The sequence below is a fragment of the Sinocyclocheilus rhinocerous genome, unplaced genomic scaffold (assembly GCF_001515625.1).
Source record: "Sinocyclocheilus rhinocerous isolate Xijiao unplaced genomic scaffold, SAMN03320098_v1.1 scaffold6909, whole genome shotgun sequence".
In the NCBI taxonomy this organism is placed as follows: Eukaryota; Metazoa; Chordata; class Actinopteri; order Cypriniformes; family Cyprinidae; genus Sinocyclocheilus; species Sinocyclocheilus rhinocerous.
This window is the reverse complement of record NW_015625027.1, coordinates 47,223-65,676: the sequence shown is the minus strand read 5'-3', so window position 1 is coordinate 65,676 and position 18,454 is coordinate 47,223. Positions and strand designations below refer to the sequence as shown.

Genomic DNA, 18,454 nt, shown 5'->3' with positions numbered 1-18,454 from the left:
GTCTCAGCAGGAGGGAGGGCCACCAGCCATTCCTACTGAGATCAGGAAGGATTAAGGGCAGGATCAACCACTTTTACGTCGTTGTGGACAAGCGCCTCATCCCTTGCGTTGGAACCAGCTCCTTGAGTGCCTTTGAACTTTTTAAAGTTCACTGTCTTCAACCTGTCCTACGAGGAAGCCCTGGTGTCAAAAGCCAACAGCTTGTTCTACAGGCCTTTTGATCTGCAGTGTTTATATGGGTCAGATGATGGTGAATATATTGTACCTTCTGTGTTTGGTGTAATAGTTACATCTGTGTTAAAAATAAAATTTCAAACTGATACAGCGTGTTGACTTTATTTGTTTTTTTTTACACAATGCACAGGTATTTTTAGTCGAATACAGATTACACTTAATTACCTTAATCAGGGTTAGTATGAACACTATATTAGTGTGGAAATAAGTCTCTTGGTGTTAAGATATTGACACACGTAGTGTAGTTTAAACACTAACTTGGTGTAAATGAGGGGGAGGGAAAACACTAATGGTGTTAACGGTGAACACTTACAGTGTTGTTTTTACTCTATGCAAGTGTAAAAAAAAAGTAACACTATTTAAAGTGTTAGTTTAACTCTATTTAGTGTGGACCTATATAAACCCCGAAAAAGTGTTAATTTTCTCACTCTGAGTGTCAATTTAACACTTTCAAATTTGCTGTGTACACAGGCCAGTGCACAAGACTGGGATCATTTGGAGAGCTGTGGAAACAAAATAATTATTTAAGGAATAAAAGGTCATCAGTAACAGATCCTAATACTCTGTCCAGCAACTGATGCACCACTCACCCAGCATGAATAAAGTTAGCCCAGTATCCCATGACAGTTGTTCATAGCTGGTTTTCCTCTTCAGGGGTATTCCTGTGGAGAGATGATATCCATAACCAAATAGTTGATATCCATAACTACATCACCACTTTACTATTTTCATTTCTGTTTCAATCATTTGACGTTTCAAACCATTATACCCTTACCCCATGGAAATTTGTCCAGTATAAACGCCCAGTATCATAATAATTTGCCAGGACAAACAAGTTCTTAGATTTGCATACCTACTTTGATATGGCCATCTCAAAAGCAGGCCCCAAAAACAAATCCAATATCATCAGCATGGTCACCTTTCACAAAGCTGGGTCTGAGATCTTTGAATATACTTGGCCGGTGCTGGAAATCATATGTATACACAAGAACACCAGCATCTGTGAAATTAGAATGTAGAATCATGGAAAATAATAAAGCAAGTCAACAGTCAAACATCACTGAAGGTACCAACCTCTGTGGTAAGATGCAACAGTAATTGGTCTTTTGGAAAATTGGTCTTTTGGCAAGATGGCGCCACACATGGCAGCCCCGGTGCTTGGCTCTCCAGCTGTTTTAGTGTTTTTGTTAAAAACACGCTGTTCAGATGCTTCAGGACACGCAGACGGGGAAGCGAGCTGGCGTGCTCATTAAGCTTAGACAGTGCAGATTTCAAACAGCGCTGCCTAGCATCCATCTGGCGAATCTCCGCTCTCTACCCAACAAAATGGACAAACTCCTTCTGCTCTCCTGGAAATATAAGGATTTTTCAAACTCTGCTGCCCTGTTTCATGGAAACCTGGCTGAATGACGCCATCCCGGAGAGCACGCTTCATCTGCCGGGCTTCCAGCAGTTCAGAGCGGACCACGACAGAATCAACGGTGAAATTGCATGGCAGCGGAACATGCTTTTACATCAGTGAAAAGGTGGTGTACAATCATAACAGCGTTAAAGAACATATGCTGTCCCGATCTAAAAGCAATTTTCGTCAACTGTAAGCCTTTCTATTCACCGGGGGAGTTCTGCTTGTTCATTCTCATAAGTAATTACATTCCTCTGAAAGCACACGTGAGCCTGGCTTTACAGAAACTTGCTGATCAAATCACAGACACAGAACAACAACACCCAGACTCTGTTATATTTCAACAGATCACTGGAGCTGTGCGAAGTCCCTTCCTGCTTCAAACGCTCCACCATCATCCCCGTCCCAAAGAAACCCAAAATTACTGGACTTAATGACTACAGACCTGATGCTTTAACGTCTGTGGTCATGAAGGCATTTGAAAAACTGGTTTTGGCTTATCTGAACAACATCACTGGATCCTTACTGGACTCCTTGCAGTTTGCTTACCGAGCAAATAGGTCTGTAGATGATGCAGTCAACATGGGACTGCACTTCATATCGCAACATCTGGACAAAACAGGGACTTATGTGAGGATCATGTTTGATGACTTCAGTTAGGCCTTCAACGCCTTCATCCCAACATTACTCCAGACCAAACTAACCCAGCTCTCTGTTCCTAGCTATATCTGTCAATGGATCACCAGCTTTCTGACAGATGGGAAACAGCTAGTGAGAATTGGTAAATTCACATCCAACAGCCACACCATCAGCACTGGCGCTCCTCAGGGTTGCGTCCTCTCCCCACTGCTTTTCTCCCTGTACACCAACGACTGCACCCCTAAAGACCCCTCTGCCAAGCTCCTGAAATTTGCGGACGGCACTACAGTCATCGGCCGCATCAAGGACTGAGACGAGTCTGCTTACAGACAGAAGGTTAAAGAGCTGGCTGTCTGGTGCAGTCACAACAACCTGGAGCTGAACACACTCAAAACAGTGGAGATGATAGTGGACTTCAGGAGAAACCCCCCTGCACTTATCATCATGGAAGGCACTGTAACGACAGTGGAGTCATTCAGATTCCTGGGCACCACAATCTCTCAGGACCTTAAGTGGAATATTCACATTTGAGCCCTGCGTGGGACTGTTTTCTTAAACCCGCACCCGACCACTCCAGCTGAATTTCTGACCAGGACCACCCGCTCCCGCAACCTGCATGTTCCATTCCCACCCGCGCCCGCAATGTTTGTGTCCACTCTCGCAAACTTTCACTCAGAGCTTGTGAAAAATGTACACAAATACTCAGACTAAATATTTGTTCAAGTTAACATCCAGAGTAACAGGCTTTAAACATGATTGCATTTAAATAAGATGAAGTAAATGATAAACCTTAGCACCACATGTGACAAAAACATTGGGTATTCTTTTTATTACCGTTATAAAACATTAACCGTTAAAACAAAGCCACAAATAGCAGCACTTCAGTTTTAAACGTACTGCATGATACACACACTCCAAACGATTAACTAAACAAACAGTTTAACTGTTAACAAACAGTTTACGTAAATAAGCCAAAGCACAATATGAAATAACTAAACTATTAAATAAATAAACACATATTACTTAGAAAATAGGTATGTCGCCTCAGGGAAGAGGTGCCAGATTTATGTCCGTTGTAAATGAATACTTTTGCACATTTATCGCAACTTACGAAGTTTAACTCTTTCCCATTTTTTTCAGTGACAATTGAGAATTGTTTCCAGATGTCTGACTTGCCTTGCTTTGCTTTTGTCAAGTAAACAGCTGCTTTAATTTATCTTCTTCATGTGTTGACTCCATTTCTATTACACACCAAATCCCACCGTACCCTGCAGGTCTCCTGTGGAATTTTCTGACCACCCACAGCAAAGGTAAATCCGCCCGCTCCTGCGAGATTTGCATTGGGTTTAGCCCAAACCCAATGCAGCCCTTTAATTCACATTGAGTCCATTTTCAAAAAGGCCCAATAGAGGCTGTACTTCCTTCGCCAGCTGAGGAAGTTCAACCTGCCACAGGAGCTGCTGAAACAGTTCTACTCGGCCATCATTGAATCCGTCCTCTGCACTTCAATAACTTTCTGATTCAGCTCAGCTACCAAAACATACATATTTACACATATTTATTTTTAATCACTTGTTTATTTTTGTTATCTGTGTCTTGTCACTTGTCATTCTGTCTGTGCACTGGAAGCTTCTGTCACCAAGACAAATTCCTTGTGTGTGTAAGCACACTTGGCAATAAAGCTCTTTCTGATTCTGATTCTGGTAATGGAGGGAATCACTATAAAAAATATCCCCATCATCTCAGAAAATGCATCATGAATGTCCTCTGGGGTTTTAGCATTTTTTAAGTGCTCTTCTGCTATGATTTCATTGACTCCTGATGTCTACAATGACAGAATGAACGATTACATGCGAGTCTCCTAAATGGTATTTTATACTTTGTTCACTAGAGGGAGACAAATACTAACAAATTAGCTAGACTAAGTTAATCTGAATATTCATTTGCATATTTTATCTCTCTTTTATAAGGAGCCCTTAAAGGGATATGGTGGTGGAAAACATTTTTTGTGAAATGTTTTGCGTTCCCTCGCAAAATATTTGCATTCTCTCGCAAAGATATTTGTGTTATTTCGTAAAACCAGTTGAGTTTGGACAAACTCTTCCTGTTTACTTTACAGCTTGCAGTGGTTCATACAGCTCTGTATGTTCACAATGGAGCGGTTCAAAGAGTTTTATTTTGAACTTGGACTCAAGTAAGAAATACGGTCATTGCTTAGTTCAAGGCACTGTTTTGGGACATTCTAAAATGTTTACAACGCTTTAATTCTGATTCTGGCAAAATATCAGTGCTGGTGCTACTAGATCTCAGTGCTGCGTTTCACACTGTCGATCATAACATACTTCTAGAGAGACTGGAAAACTGGGTCGGGCTTTGTGGGATGGTACTCAAACGGTTCAGGCCATACTTAGAAGGGAGAGGTTATTATGTGAGTATAGGACAGCATAAGTCTAAGTGGACGTCTATGACACGAGGAGTCCCACAAGGCTCAGTTGCATTTGGAAACAAAGATGAAGTTCTCAAGGTGAATGCATACCTTGACTCTAGGGATCAAACAACTTAAAATCAAGTCATAAATCTTGGTGTGATTCTGGAGACAGATCTTAGTTTCAGCAGTCATGTCAAAGCAATAAATAAATCAGCATACTATCATCTCAAAAACATTGCAAGAATGAGATGTTTTGTTTCCAGTCAAGACTTGGAGAATGCCTTTATCACCAGCAGGGTGGACTATTGCAATGGTCTTCTCACCGGCCTTCACAAGAAGACCATTAGACAGCTGCAGCTCATCCAGAACGCTGCTGCCAGGATTCTGACTAGAACCAGAAAATCTGAGCATATCACACCAGTCCTCAGGTCCTTACACTGGCTTCCAGTAATATTTAGGATTGATTTTAAAGTACTCTTACTCATTTATAAATCACTCAATGGCCAAGGACCTAAATACATTGCAGATATGCTCACTGAATATAAACCCAACAGACCACTCAAATCATTAGGATCGAGTCAGTTAGAAATACCAAGGGTTCACACAAAACAAGGGGAGTCCGCTTTTAGCTATTATGCCGCCCGCAGTTGGAACCAGCTTCCAGAAGAGATCAGATGTGCTAAAACATTAGCCACATTTAAATCCAGACTCAAAACTCATCTGTTTAACTGTGCATCTGAATGAGCACTGTGCAATGTCCGAACTGATTGCACTGTATTTTATGTATAATCATTTTCTATTTTTAACTGTTTTAAATTCATCTTAAATCAATTTTTAAATCATTTTAAAAGTTTTTAAATTCCTTTTTTTATTGTTGTGATTATTTTTTATGAATATTTTACTTTTATGTAAAGAAATGCTGTGAAGGGTGTTGAAAGTAGGACCTCTGAGTTCTATTTGTTTGGTTTATGATGGTCAAAGTATGTAGGGGGTGAAGTTGTGGAATAGTTAGGTATTTTGGAAGGATTTTGCACTTGTGGGGAAGAGTTTGAACAAAGCTTGAGAATTTTTTTTTTGTTAAGAGCACATCACTAACAGTTTTTAAATTCCTTGATTTTATTGTTGTGATTATTATTTTTTAATGATTATTTTACTTCCTTTCATGTAAAGCACTTTGAATTACCATTGTGTATGAAATGTGCTATATAAATAAACTTGCCTTGCTCCCTAAAAAAGTAACTAATTGCATTACTTAGTTACTTTTTATGAAAAGAAATGCGGTACATTACTTTTGCATTACTTTTTCCCATCTGGGCTGGGCTTGCTTGTTTGTTTTTAATTAAAAAAAGTTATACTTTTGGCAAATGTAAAAGCCCTTTCACACAAAAAGTGAAAGCCTCAGGCTGAAGGAAATGTAAATTCACGTCTGTAGTGTAGGGGACGCAGCTCAAACAAACTTTTCAGCTGTGCTGTCATTCTGGATTGCATAAAGAGTAGAATGCAATTGAAGAAAATTCAACTCTCTTCAGCAATATTCATTTAGGTCAGAATCAAAGACATTGGTTATAAAATGCAATTAAAATACATAAAGGATATTTGTCTTATTTAACATTTAGTTACTGCAGGTTTGTGTCATATTCTGAGTTTTCATTTCAGTGTTTTTATTCATTTTAAGGATAAACTGAATCTGTTTTTCTGCAAGTGAGATGAGTAAACGCGTGTTCACATTTCATGTCTTTGCACACCGAGTCTGACATTCTTGTCCAAAACGCATGTTAAAACATAAATATGACGCTGTGTCAATCACATTTTCACACTGCCTCCGAAACTTTCGTCCTTCATAAAAAACATTTGTATCGGGTTAAATATTCTGCATTTTTCACATCCGTAGCAAGCATTTTGATATGTGTTTTAGCAGTTCTGAGCCACTGTGATGTTCTGTGCATGACGAATTTTGACGAATACGAAAAACACATACAAAAATTTCAGTGTGCAAGGACCTTTAGTTCAGAACTACAGTGTGTAAACAGTGCACACAATGCCTCTGCACTTACTCCCGATTTCTCTCAACATTGGAACAGGAGAGCTGTCAGTCAATAAATGGGAAAACAAAGTAACTGGCGTTACTTATTTGAAAAAGTAACGTGGTACTTTACTAGTTACTTCAAAAAAGTAATCTGATTATGTAACTCGCGTTACTTGCAATGCGTTACCCCCAACACTGCTTGTGACCATAGTTGCTTTTGGGAAACACACCCCTGGGTGGGATCAGCAGAGACACAGGCGATTCAAGAGACTCAGGAGACACAGGAGATACAGGGCTGGGTGGAGTCAGTGGAGATCGATCACTAGCAATCACTCACAACTCACCAGCACCCACACACAAACGCGGCAAAACTCCCTCAAGGATCATCCCCAGACAGATTTGCCTTCGTCATGGTGGTCAGTGCGACATAGAAAAAAAGTACACAGGCAGCTCATGTGTGTCATGCGTAAGGTACGAAAAGTCAAAAAAATCCATTGTGTGGTCCTCGAGGGAACAGTACCCTTCTTGAGCACATGGAGTTTGACAGCTGGCAGGTCCATGGGGGGAAACAAAACAAAAAATAAAGAAAAACCATCACAAAATAATTAAACTGTATTGTGTCTGGTGTTCTGTCATGCGTGGGTTTTATACTAATCGCACAAAGATGAGGAATGCACAGAATCGGGCTTTTAAAAATAATCAGCAGAATACAGGCTAGAATGACGGGGTAACATCCACATGTAAAATGAGACACCAGACCAAGAACCAAGAATATATATATAATAAATGAATAGAAAATAAAGAAAAATATAGCAATTTCCATCACACTACAATACAAATTTTTCACTAGAAATTACATCAAAAGTGGAAAAAAAGTTGGTAAAAAACCTACACAAACTGGTGTCCCCTTTTATGAATGAACTATAATGTGATTTTAACATACTCGCTCTGTATTTAAAAAAATGTATTTAGTTAGTACACTTCAACCCATCTTTCATTCTAGTGGGTTCAAGGTCCATGTACACACACACAGAGAGTTTGACAGTTTGCTTGCTAAAGTTTTGCGTTCCTCTGAGGAATTGTACAATCACTTGCAAGAGTTTTGCAAGGGAACACTAATTTTATAGTGGGGACCCAAAAGTGCAAGCTTCTTGGGGGAAAGCAAAACTTTGCAAGCACATGCAAAATAGATTTTCCTTTATTCTTCTCTTTTTTTTTTTTTTCTTTGTCCCCATCATGAAAACCTGTTGGTAAAACGAGTTACTAGTTTTGTCAATGAATGGTTGGTGAACAAATATAAAAATTAAATAAAAGTGAACACAAATAAGATATTTCTCTCTTTGACTTACAATGTGTCCAATGAAACGTGAAGGAGAGAAACAAAGAAGCAGCCAGTTAGTTTGATAGTTTATCTTACATGTGCACATGGTAAATGTGAGGCCAAGAACATTCTGTACATGTAAAAAAAAAAAAAAAACGTTTCATAAAAGACAGTAAATGAACTAAGAGTGACACACTTGTTAAATATTCTTTTTTTGAGGAACTCAATATTTGAATTAATTTCAATCGGAACACTTGAAACTCATAGTCTTGACTCTTGATGCAAATTTTCACTTGAAACTGGATCTGAACAAGAACTATACTTAATGACACTACACTTAGTGATACCTACAGATACAACTGATCTCCAATGTGGATCATCTCTAATGTGGTTTACGTGTCCTGACAGACTGAATCTCTTATCATTGTGTCAGCAATTAAAAGGCTTTTCTCCAGTGTGAATTCTCTGGAGACATTTAAATTTGTCAGCTGTAGCAAATGTCTTTTTACACTGCTTTCACACTGGTATGCGTCTTCTGGTGTACTTTTAAAGCGTGCAGCCATGTAAAACGTTTTCCACATGAAGAACACAGGTGTGGCTTCTCTCCAGTGTGGATATTCATGTGTATCTTATTCCTTTTAATGTGAAACTTCTCCCGCACTGATCACATGTGTGCGGCTTCTCTCCAGTGTGGATATTCATGTGTATCTTAAGGTTTCCTTTTAATGTGAAACTCCTCCCGCACTGATCACATGTGTGCGGCTTCTCTCCAGTGTGGATTTTCATGTGTAACTCAAGGTTTCCTTTTAATGTGAAACTCCTCCCGCACTGATCACATGTGTGCGGCTTCTCTCCAGTGTGGATTTTCATGTGTAACTCAAGGTTTCCTTTTAATGTGAAACTCCTCCCGCACTGATCACATGTGTGCGGCTTCTCTCCGGTGTGGATTTGTATGTGTTTCTTAAGAGTTCCTTTTTGTGTGTATCTCTTCCCACACTGATCACATGTGTGTGGCTTCTCTCCAGTATGGATTTTCATGTGTAACTCAAGGTTTCCTTTTAATGTGAAACTATTCCCGCACTGATCACATGTGTGTGGCTTCTCTCCAATGTGGATTTTTATGCGTTTCTTAAGAGTTCCTTTTTGTGTGAATCTCTTACCGCACTGAACACGTGTGTGGCTTCTCTCCAGTGTGGATTTTTGTGTGTTTCTCAAGGGTTCCTATTCGTGCTAATCTCTTTCCGCACTGATCACATGTGTGCGGCTTCTCTCCAGTGTGGATTTTCATGTGTTTCTTAAGGGTTCCTTTGTGTGTGAATCTCTTTCCGCACTGATCACACGTGTGCAGCTTCTCTCCAGTGTGGATTTTCATGTGTTCATTAAGGTTTCCTTAGGCTAAATACATAGAATAAAAGTAACTGCACTTTACAAACTAAAAGTAATTGAAATTCAGATTCCAGTTGAAAATCCCATACCTGTTATGTGCCGCACACTGTATGTAGTAAGCTCTGTGTTCCTCCTCAGCCGGATGGCCTGTAAATAGGGATGCACCGAATGTTCGGCAACCGAAATTATTCGGCCGAAAATAGCAAAAAAAAATCTCTTTCGGTGTTCGGCCGAATAAGAGAAAAGGCCGAATAATATGTAACGAACAATGACTAACACGATCAAATAGAGGCACGCACTAATGCAGCAAACATGTCAACAGTGTGAAAATATTTAAAATTATCAGAGAAAGAGCAGAAATCATTACAAGCACGAAGCACCAACAGCGAGAGACTGTTTAATGCTTGGATTTTTATGCGTTTCTTAAGAGTTCCTTTTTGTGTGAATCTCTTACCGCACTGATCACGTGTGTGGCTTCTCTCCAGTGTGGATTTTTGTGTGTTTCTCAAGGGTTCCTATTCGTGCTAATCTCTTTCCGCACTGATCACATGTGTGCGGCTTCTCTCCAGTGTGGATTTTCATGTGTTTCTTAAGGGTTCCTTTGTGTGTGAATCTCTTTCCGCACTGATCACACGTGTGCGGCTTCTCTCCAGTGTGGATTTTCATGTGTTCATTAAGGTTTCCTATTAGTGTGAAACTCTTCCCGCACTGATCACATGTGCGGCTTCTCTCCAGTGTGGATCTTCTCATGTGTTTTCAGAGATTCCACCCGACTGAATCTATTGTCACACTGTGAACACTTGTAAGGTTTTTCTCCAGTGTGAATTCTCTGGTGCAGCTTCATTTGACCATCTGTAAAAAAGGACTTCCCACAATCGGAGCACATATGACTCTGCAAAAAAAAATCTCTTTCGGTGTTCGGCCGAATAAGAGAAAAGGCCGAATAATATGTAACGAACAATGACTAACACGATCAAATAGAGGCACGCACTAATGCAGCAAACATGTCAACAGTGTGAAAATATTTAAAATTATCAGAGAAAGAGCAGAAATCATTACAAGCACGAAGCACCAACAGCGAGAGACTGTTTAGCTTCTCTCCAGTGTGGATTTTCATGTGTTCATTAAGGTTTCCTATTAGTGTGAAACTCTTCCCGCACTGATCACATGTGCGGCTTCTCTCCAGTGTGGATCTTCTCATGTGTTTTCAGAGATTCCACCCGACTGAATCTATTGTCACACTGTGAACACTTGTAAGGTTTTTCTCCAGTGTGAATTCTCTGGTGCAGCTTCATTTGACCATCTGTAAAAAAGGACTTCCCACAATCGGAGCACATATGACTCTTCACACTACTGTGTCGTTTCTGGTGTATTTTTAAAGTATACAGTCGTGAAAAACTCTTTCCACACAAAGAACACACATGAGGCTTCTCCTGTGTATGAATGGTCAGGTGCTCCTTCAGGGATTGTGCCCAACGAAAATTTTTACCACACTGATCACAGTTAAAGGATCTTTGATGACCTCCAAAATGAGAACGCAGATGTGAATTAAGACTGACTGCTAGTACAAAACTCTTCCCGCAATGACCACATGTGTGCAGCGGCTCTCCAGTGTGGATCCTCATGTGATCTTTAAGGGTTTCTTTTCGTGTGAAACTCTTCCCACACTGATCACATGTGTGTGGCTTCTCTCCAGTATGGATTTTTATGTGTTTCTTAAGGGTTCCTTTTTGTGTGAATCTCTTTCCGCACTGATCACATGTGTGCGGCTTCTCTCCAGTGTGGATTTTCATGTGTTTCTTAAGGTCTTCTTTCGATCAAATAGAGGCACGCACTAATGCAGCAAACATGTCAACAGTGTGAAAATATTTAAAATTATCAGAGAAAGAGCAGAAATCATTACAAGCACGAAGCACCAACAGCGAGAGACTGTTTAATGCTGCATCACGTCTCCGATGAGAAGACGAGGTGGCTGATGCTGGTAGTTAGGTTACTGATGATTGAAGTCGCGAAATTACCTCAAACGATTAGTAAATAAACTGCCGAATGTTATCTTTTCTAATGCACGCATGAATTGCATGTATTCTGACAGCGCTGCACGAGCTCGTGGCGCTAGGGTTCAAAGTCCAAAGTGCGAGGAAAATCTTTGCTGACCTTGTTACTCGTCAGTTGCTCACTAACATTTTTGTGAATTTTTTTAAAGGCATGTGACAATCTGATATGTGCGACAAACATCTTCCCAAATTCGTAATCAGAATCATTTATAAATCTGCATGCTGTTTATGTGTGTGGCTTCTCTCCAGTGTGGATTTTCATGTGTTTCGTAAAGGTCCCTTTTTGTCTGAATCTCTTGCCGCACTGATCACATGTGTGTGGCTTCTCTCCAGTATGGATTTTTATGTGTTTCTTAAGGGTTCCTTTTTGTGTGAATCTCTTTCCGCACTGATCACATGTGTGTGGCTTCTCTCCAGTGTGGATTTTCATGTGTTCATTAAGGTTTATTTTTTGTGTGAAACTTTTCTCACATTGATCACATGTAAATGGCTTCTCTCCTGTGTGGATTAACATGTGACCCTTAAGGGTTCCTTTTTGAGTGAAACTGCTTCCACACAGATAACATGTGTGTGGCTTCTCTCCAGTGTGGATTTTCATGTGTTTCGTAAAGGTCCCTTTTTGTCTGAATCTCTTGCCGCACTGATCACATGTGTGTGGCTTCTCTCCAGTATGGATTTTTATGTGTTTCTTAAGGGTTCCTTTTTGTGTGAATCTCTTTCCGCACTGATCACATGTGTGTGGCTTCTCTCCAGTGTGGATTTTCATGTGTTCATTAAGGTTTATTTTTTGTGTGAAACTTTTCTCACATTGATCACATGTAAATGGCTTCTCTCCTGTGTGGATTAACATGTGACCCTTAAGGGTTCCTTTTTGAGTGAAACTGCTTCCACACAGATAACATGTGTGTGGCTTCTCTCCAGTGTGGATTTTCATGTGTTTCGTAAAGGTCCCTTTTTGTCTGAATCTCTTGCCGCACTGATCACATGTGTGTGGCTTCTCTCCAGTGTGGATTTTCATGTGTTCATTAAGCTTTTTTTTTTGTCTGAAACTCTTCTCACATTGATCACATGTGAATGGCTTCTCTCCAGTATGAATTCTCAAGTGACCTTCAAGACTTTTTTTGTATGGGAATGATTTTCCACACTGGGGGCAAGTGAAGATTTTGTTGGCTCTTCTTCTCCGTACAAATTCTCTTTCCTTCTGTGAGCAACTTATGGCATGATGATTTTCCTCCCCTTGATTCAGTTCTTCACTTTCCTTATTCTCTTCCATCAGGTCTGATATGAAAGTAAAGAAGTTGCATTTTAAGCAAATCACAATAAATGAATGAATGAATGATAAAAATGTGAAGGGAAAGACATTTGCTATACAAAAGTATGATTAGTCACGTTTTCAATGACACTTCCGGTGTTTGATCAGGCCTAATCATGTCTTCCTCAGGGCCAATAACTAGGTTTTTTTGGCCCGCCAAATACCTTGGTCCAAAGTGGGACAACTCAGGCTTGTGGTGTGGTTATTAGTGTGGAGTCTGGAGAGGGTCAGTGCCATTAATAATTTCATAAATTCCATATATGTAAGTCCTCAATCATTAGTAGGGTTGGGACAACAAAAACGATGCATCGCGACTCGAGAAATGATTCTGCATCGATTCTGAGATTTTCCAAAGGCATTGTACAGATTCTGAGCTTAGTTTGTAACAGCAGATGGCACTGAGTTCTTTAGAAATAGCCATATTCTGCTTGCTTTCAATTCCTTACACACACACACCACTTGAACCTAAAATCATCATTCATAAAGTTTGAAAAGGTTGAAGCGAATTACAATGATGTTCATAGTGGGCTGTGCTTACGTTAATCTCGCATCATAAAAGCATAAAAGCTGATGTGTAAGTACATTTAACCACTTACATTACTCAGCCAAACGCACAAGCGCTCTTCTTCGTGAGCATTTGAGTGTGCTGTTAAAAACTAACCTAGAGCGCCATCTGCTGTTAAAACTTAAAAACTAAGCTCAGAATCGATTCCAGCGAGAATCACGATGCATTCCGAAAATCTCAGAATCGATCCATGAATAGTGATGCATCAATTTATTGTTCCAGCCCTAATCATTAGTTCCACAAATGTTAAATGCAAGTGTACTTTACAGAATAAAGGATATTTCCTCTTTACGCAAGTATTATTAATTTTGTTGACTTTTACTTCTTTTAATTCTAAAGAGAACATTGAAACATTTACTTAAGGGCCTTTCGCACCGCTTTAGTTCCAGAACTAAATGTACAGTACTAAAGTACTGGGACGATTTTGCGCGAACTATTTCCCAGTACCATTTAAAGGGTTGCGTTCGCACCGAGAGTGTGTACTAAGAGGTATTCAGCCTTCGGCCCAGTGTTTCATTTTGTTCGGCTTCGGCCAAGAATTTTCATTTCGGTGCATCCCTAGAATTAATTTTTGCTAATTAATTTTTGATCAGCTCAGTTCACAAATTTGAATCTGTGTTTGTTGATATAAATACGTTTTGGCTTCAGTTAACATTATGAATGGTGATTATGTGCAATATGCCATAAATTTAAGTGTGAGTGACAGAAATCTCCCGCCTTTCTAAAGGGCTGTTTATACGACACCGCTTTCAACTGAAAACAGAAAACGTAATTTTTTTTATGGACATTCATTTACACAATAATACATGATAACAGCGTTTTGGGGGCCTGGAAACACAAGCGTTTGAAAATGATGCTTTTACCGTCTCAATGTAAACAACAAAATTGTGAATTTGTGAAAGCGGTGATGTCATGCGCATGTGTATAACATTTCTGCAGAGTATTTCATAACAAAGTGGCATTGCCAACTTTTTCTCACAGATCTGTGTGAACGGAGATCATTTTGACAATGTTTGTTGTCTGTTTTTAGTACATCGCTGTCTTGTAAACATACACTAAGATCCTAAGACAATGAGGTATTTGCCCAATACTAGCAGTCGTGACAAAAAAGACAAAAAGCTTGTTTTGTTTTTTTATATAAACATGAGTTAGACGAATGTCATTAACTATTGTTCCTCGTTTTAAAAAAAATGCATTCTCAAGTTATACGTTTTGTTAAACTCCATGCTCTTTTCCATTCCAGTGCGCTGCGTCTCACATTTTTAAAAGCATAGCCTAAACGTGTTCTGTCTGAAAATCTGTCTAACCACTGTGGTTAATAATTGTGCACAATTTACAATGTCATTTTATATAAGTACAGTATGGAGGGAAATATAAATAATAAATAAAACACAATAAATGCAGGAAATGTATGATTATTGATGTTTCATTGCGGGGATAAGCAATTTATCTTTCTAATCCTTTCTAAATTTAAAAGCACAGTAGAGTCCACAACACAACTCTAATAATAACAATATATAGAGAAAAAGTATTTTTGAAAGAGAATCACTTTCAGAACAATTTTTTTTTCTAGCTGATGAATGATTAAACATTGACCCCCAATCAGAATTCACCAGACTTTAAAGAGCTTGATTATACTGTAGTTATTGTTCTTGGTGTGGACGGGCCTTAACACGTATTAACACACTAAACATTTCAGTACAAACTAAAATTGAAAAATCAGTAAAACAATATTTTTACATTTTCTGAAGGAAATGTGAGTGGTTCCCAGGATGTTGTTATTCAGTTGCTAGGGTAAGTCAAAAAAGCCCACCACCAAACCTCTACGATTTCTGATCATTTGTTATTTTGTTATATCGTGCACCATATTTGTAGTATGACATTCTCTCATTGAATTAAAGCTGTTAATCTGGAAAATGTTGTCATATTTACACAGCCTCATGTTGCTCAAAGCATGTACGCTGTAACAGCAGCTAACTGCCCATGGCTTGGATAAGCAACGCACGCTTTACGCACACATAATCCAATGTCCAGTCTTGAAGTCGATTTCAATATTTTAGATTACTTAATTGAACACGATGGAAATACTTATTTACATACTTGCAATGATGAATGGTGGACATCAAGCTTAGCTTCCCGAAATGTGTGTGTGTGTGTGTGTGTGTGTGTGTGTGTGTGTGTGATTAGCTGTGTTTGAAATGGCAAACTTGCTTACTGCCTAGTACACAGTGCATACTGCCTACTATTTTTTTAAAGAATAGTGTGTGAAACAGTATACATTAAGCAACAAATGTTTCAGAGTAGTATGCTTAATTGTCACATGACAAACACAAACATTAATTCAGCACAGCTGTCAAGGTTGTTACTTTACAAACAAATGTGCTAACCATTTTTACAAAGGCTTGTTAGTAAGGCTTCATACTAGTAAACAATGCTATATTACCCAATTGAACTCATTTCATAATTGAATGAACTTTACATATTGGACAGAACTTGAATCAACACTGCTGTCTTTAACTGAACAATGATATTTTTAGCAGTTACACTAATTGGAAAAAGTGATATTCTAGTTACTCTAAGTGCAAATAATGATAAATTCTGTTTACACTAAAATAGCAGCATTTTCTTTAGCAACAGATGTGTAAACAGTAGTTAGCAGATATTTATACTTTAGTACTGTAGTACATTTTCTCTCTGGACGCACACAAACTTAAACACTCAAAGGAACATAAAGATAATCGTATGATTGCCGTTTGTAACGGAATCGCATGGCTCATTCCCGCTGAGGACCAATGATGGCTGATGCAGTACTAGATTGCGATTGCGCGGCGCTGTGAAGCACTCCACAGAATGAAACGGCATTCCGCCAAAATAAAAGTCCCCGCGATAGAGAAAAGAGCGCTTCTGTGCGTCTGCATTAATGAGCCTTTTGCACAATATTATTAATGAGGCGTTTTATTTCCCCTTTTCAAATATTTACTTAATTTTTTATTGAAAATAAATGCCCTTCTGATCTGGTATGTGATGGGAAAAGGAGTAGCACAAGTTTGACAAAAGGCAGATTCGATCACGGGTCAATCGCCCAACAGCATACATCTCGTCTCTTTTACTCACTGCGCCACTGATACTACAGAAATACAGGTGTATTTTGCAGTGCTGGTTATCGCAGCCAGGCATTGGTGGGCAAAGTTAATATAAATAGCTAGAGGTCAACCGATGTATCGGTTTTGCCGATTAATCTGCACCGATAGTTGACTGCTGGAACTAGGGGTGTGCGATATTGACAAAAAATAATATCTCGATATTTTCTGGGATTTTATCAATGACGATATTTAGACGATATTTTGCTGAGTGTGTTATTGTGTTGGTACCTTAAAGACTGCCGAAGACAGCTGACTCCTAATGTTTTTAATATTCTTCATATTCTGTGTGGTGGTCAGTTCATACTGATAGAAATGAATCTTTTCCAATAAGTTTAAACAGATTTTTACATTTTATGGGCATTTTTACCTTTATAAAGCCATTTTTTCTAGAAGTGTCCATTATCTTTTGAGTCAAATTCTTACATTTAATCAGGGAATTAGAATAATAAGACATTTGGGCTGTTACCAAGCAAATTAAATCAACACAGAAGCTGCATCTGAAGTGGCATTTAGATGTATTTACACACATGTATTTTGTTTAATGCAAGATATGAACGCATTTAACCTGCAATTACAAATGCATAAATAATGTTTTGATATATTAAACATAAAACGTTGAATACTGATATTTGAAATTTAAAACATGAAAAAAATCTATAAAAAAAAAGAAAAAGCAGAAATTTGAAATTAAAACCGCCAGCAGGTGGCAGCAAATCACTGTTAATAAGTGAGTCTTTGCGATTGAACAGAATAATTTAACGGTTGATTAATTCAGGAACCAAACACCATCATGTTGCTCAGAGACGCAAAACAGTGCTGTGGCTGTTTTGCTTCATTTATAGAGCTATAATATAGATCGCGCTTTCTCTTTCCGTTTGCTCCGTTTTTTAAACACCGAACTTCAAACTCATCTATGCCTCATTGTTCATTCTTGAAGTAAACTTGTGTCCCTTTGGTGATTAAATAAACTGTTTTAGACCGCTGCTTGAGTTGAACGCGACACGTCAGGAGTGTGTGTGATACTGGTGAGTTCTCCTAGACTCAGCGCTGCGCTTTTATTTTCATTAGATAATCATCAAGTGTTCAAGAATAGAAGCAGTTCAAGTGTGAGAGTATACATACAATATCCATATGTATATAATTTTAATGCTATGGCCTTTGTGTATATATTTAAAGATGTGCATCTTTAAGCATGACTGTTGAAATGAAATGGTAACACTTTAAAATAAGAGTCCATTTGTAACATTAAGATTAATGAAAGCTGTGTAATGAAAGTATTGTTCCTTGTTAGAGTGTGTTAATTTCAACATTTTTATTATTATTATTACTACTACTACTACTACTAGTATGGTTCAGTACTGTTTTTTTAATAAAGCATTATTTTAGTTTTTGTTCAGTATCCATTTTAAAAACTATCGGTTAATTAATCAGTATCGGCCAGTGTGGTTCAACCTAGCTATCGGTATCGGCAAAATCCACTATCGGTCGACCTCTATAAATAGCATCTGCCAACAAATTGGTCTATTTGTCCTTAGAGTAAATACATTCCCTTTCTTTTTAGAGCTGCTTGACAGCGGAACTGAATTCTGTTTGCATAATTGAAATATTATTTGTATTTATATATTATATTGCTGCAATATTATTATTATTTAGTGTGTAGTGTGTATGTTTGTGAATAAAAAAGATCTACAACGTTACAAATCTCAAAGTCCACTCCAAAGGGAGATATTTCGTTTTTTTTAAATCCCTTTTCAAGAACTACAATGAACGGCTTGTTTGGACTACAGACTTTTTTGTGTGGGTGTTGTGATATCACAAAGCGGCCCATTCATTAAAATAAATCCCGCCTACGGATATTCGAATGGTTGGGGGGTGGGGAGGGGCGAGGTTGTGGTTAGAACGCTTGGTTGAGTGAGTGCATCAGACGAGACGATGAAGAAGAAG

At 38.6% G+C, this 18,454-nt stretch overlaps 1 protein-coding gene across 1 annotated transcript; it reads right to left on the bottom strand.

Annotated features, from left to right (window-relative positions):
• Nucleotides 1-9,570: 9,570 nt before the first annotated feature.
• On the bottom strand, nt 9,571-11,234 carry LOC107747820 (zinc finger protein 93-like). Its single transcript, XM_016562430.1, has 3 exons — nt 10,635-11,234; nt 10,162-10,267; nt 9,571-9,583 (listed from the first exon to the last, which is right to left on the bottom strand). The coding sequence occupies exons 1-3, from the start codon at nt 11,227-11,229 to the stop codon at nt 9,571-9,573; spliced, it is 714 nt and encodes a 237-aa protein (XP_016417916.1). The 5' UTR covers nt 11,230-11,234.
• Between the last annotated feature and the right edge of the window lie 7,220 nt (nt 11,235-18,454).

Excerpts from the sequence above, each read along its gene's own strand:
- LOC107747820 (XM_016562430.1), bottom strand. The coding sequence starts at position 11,229 with ATGAAAATCCACACTGGAGAGAAGCCGCACACATGTGATCAGTGCGGA. Across the intron at positions 10,268-10,634 it reads GGAATCTCTGAAAACACATG|AGAGAATTCACACTGGAGAA; the intron begins AGAAGATCCACA and ends TGAAGCTGCACC.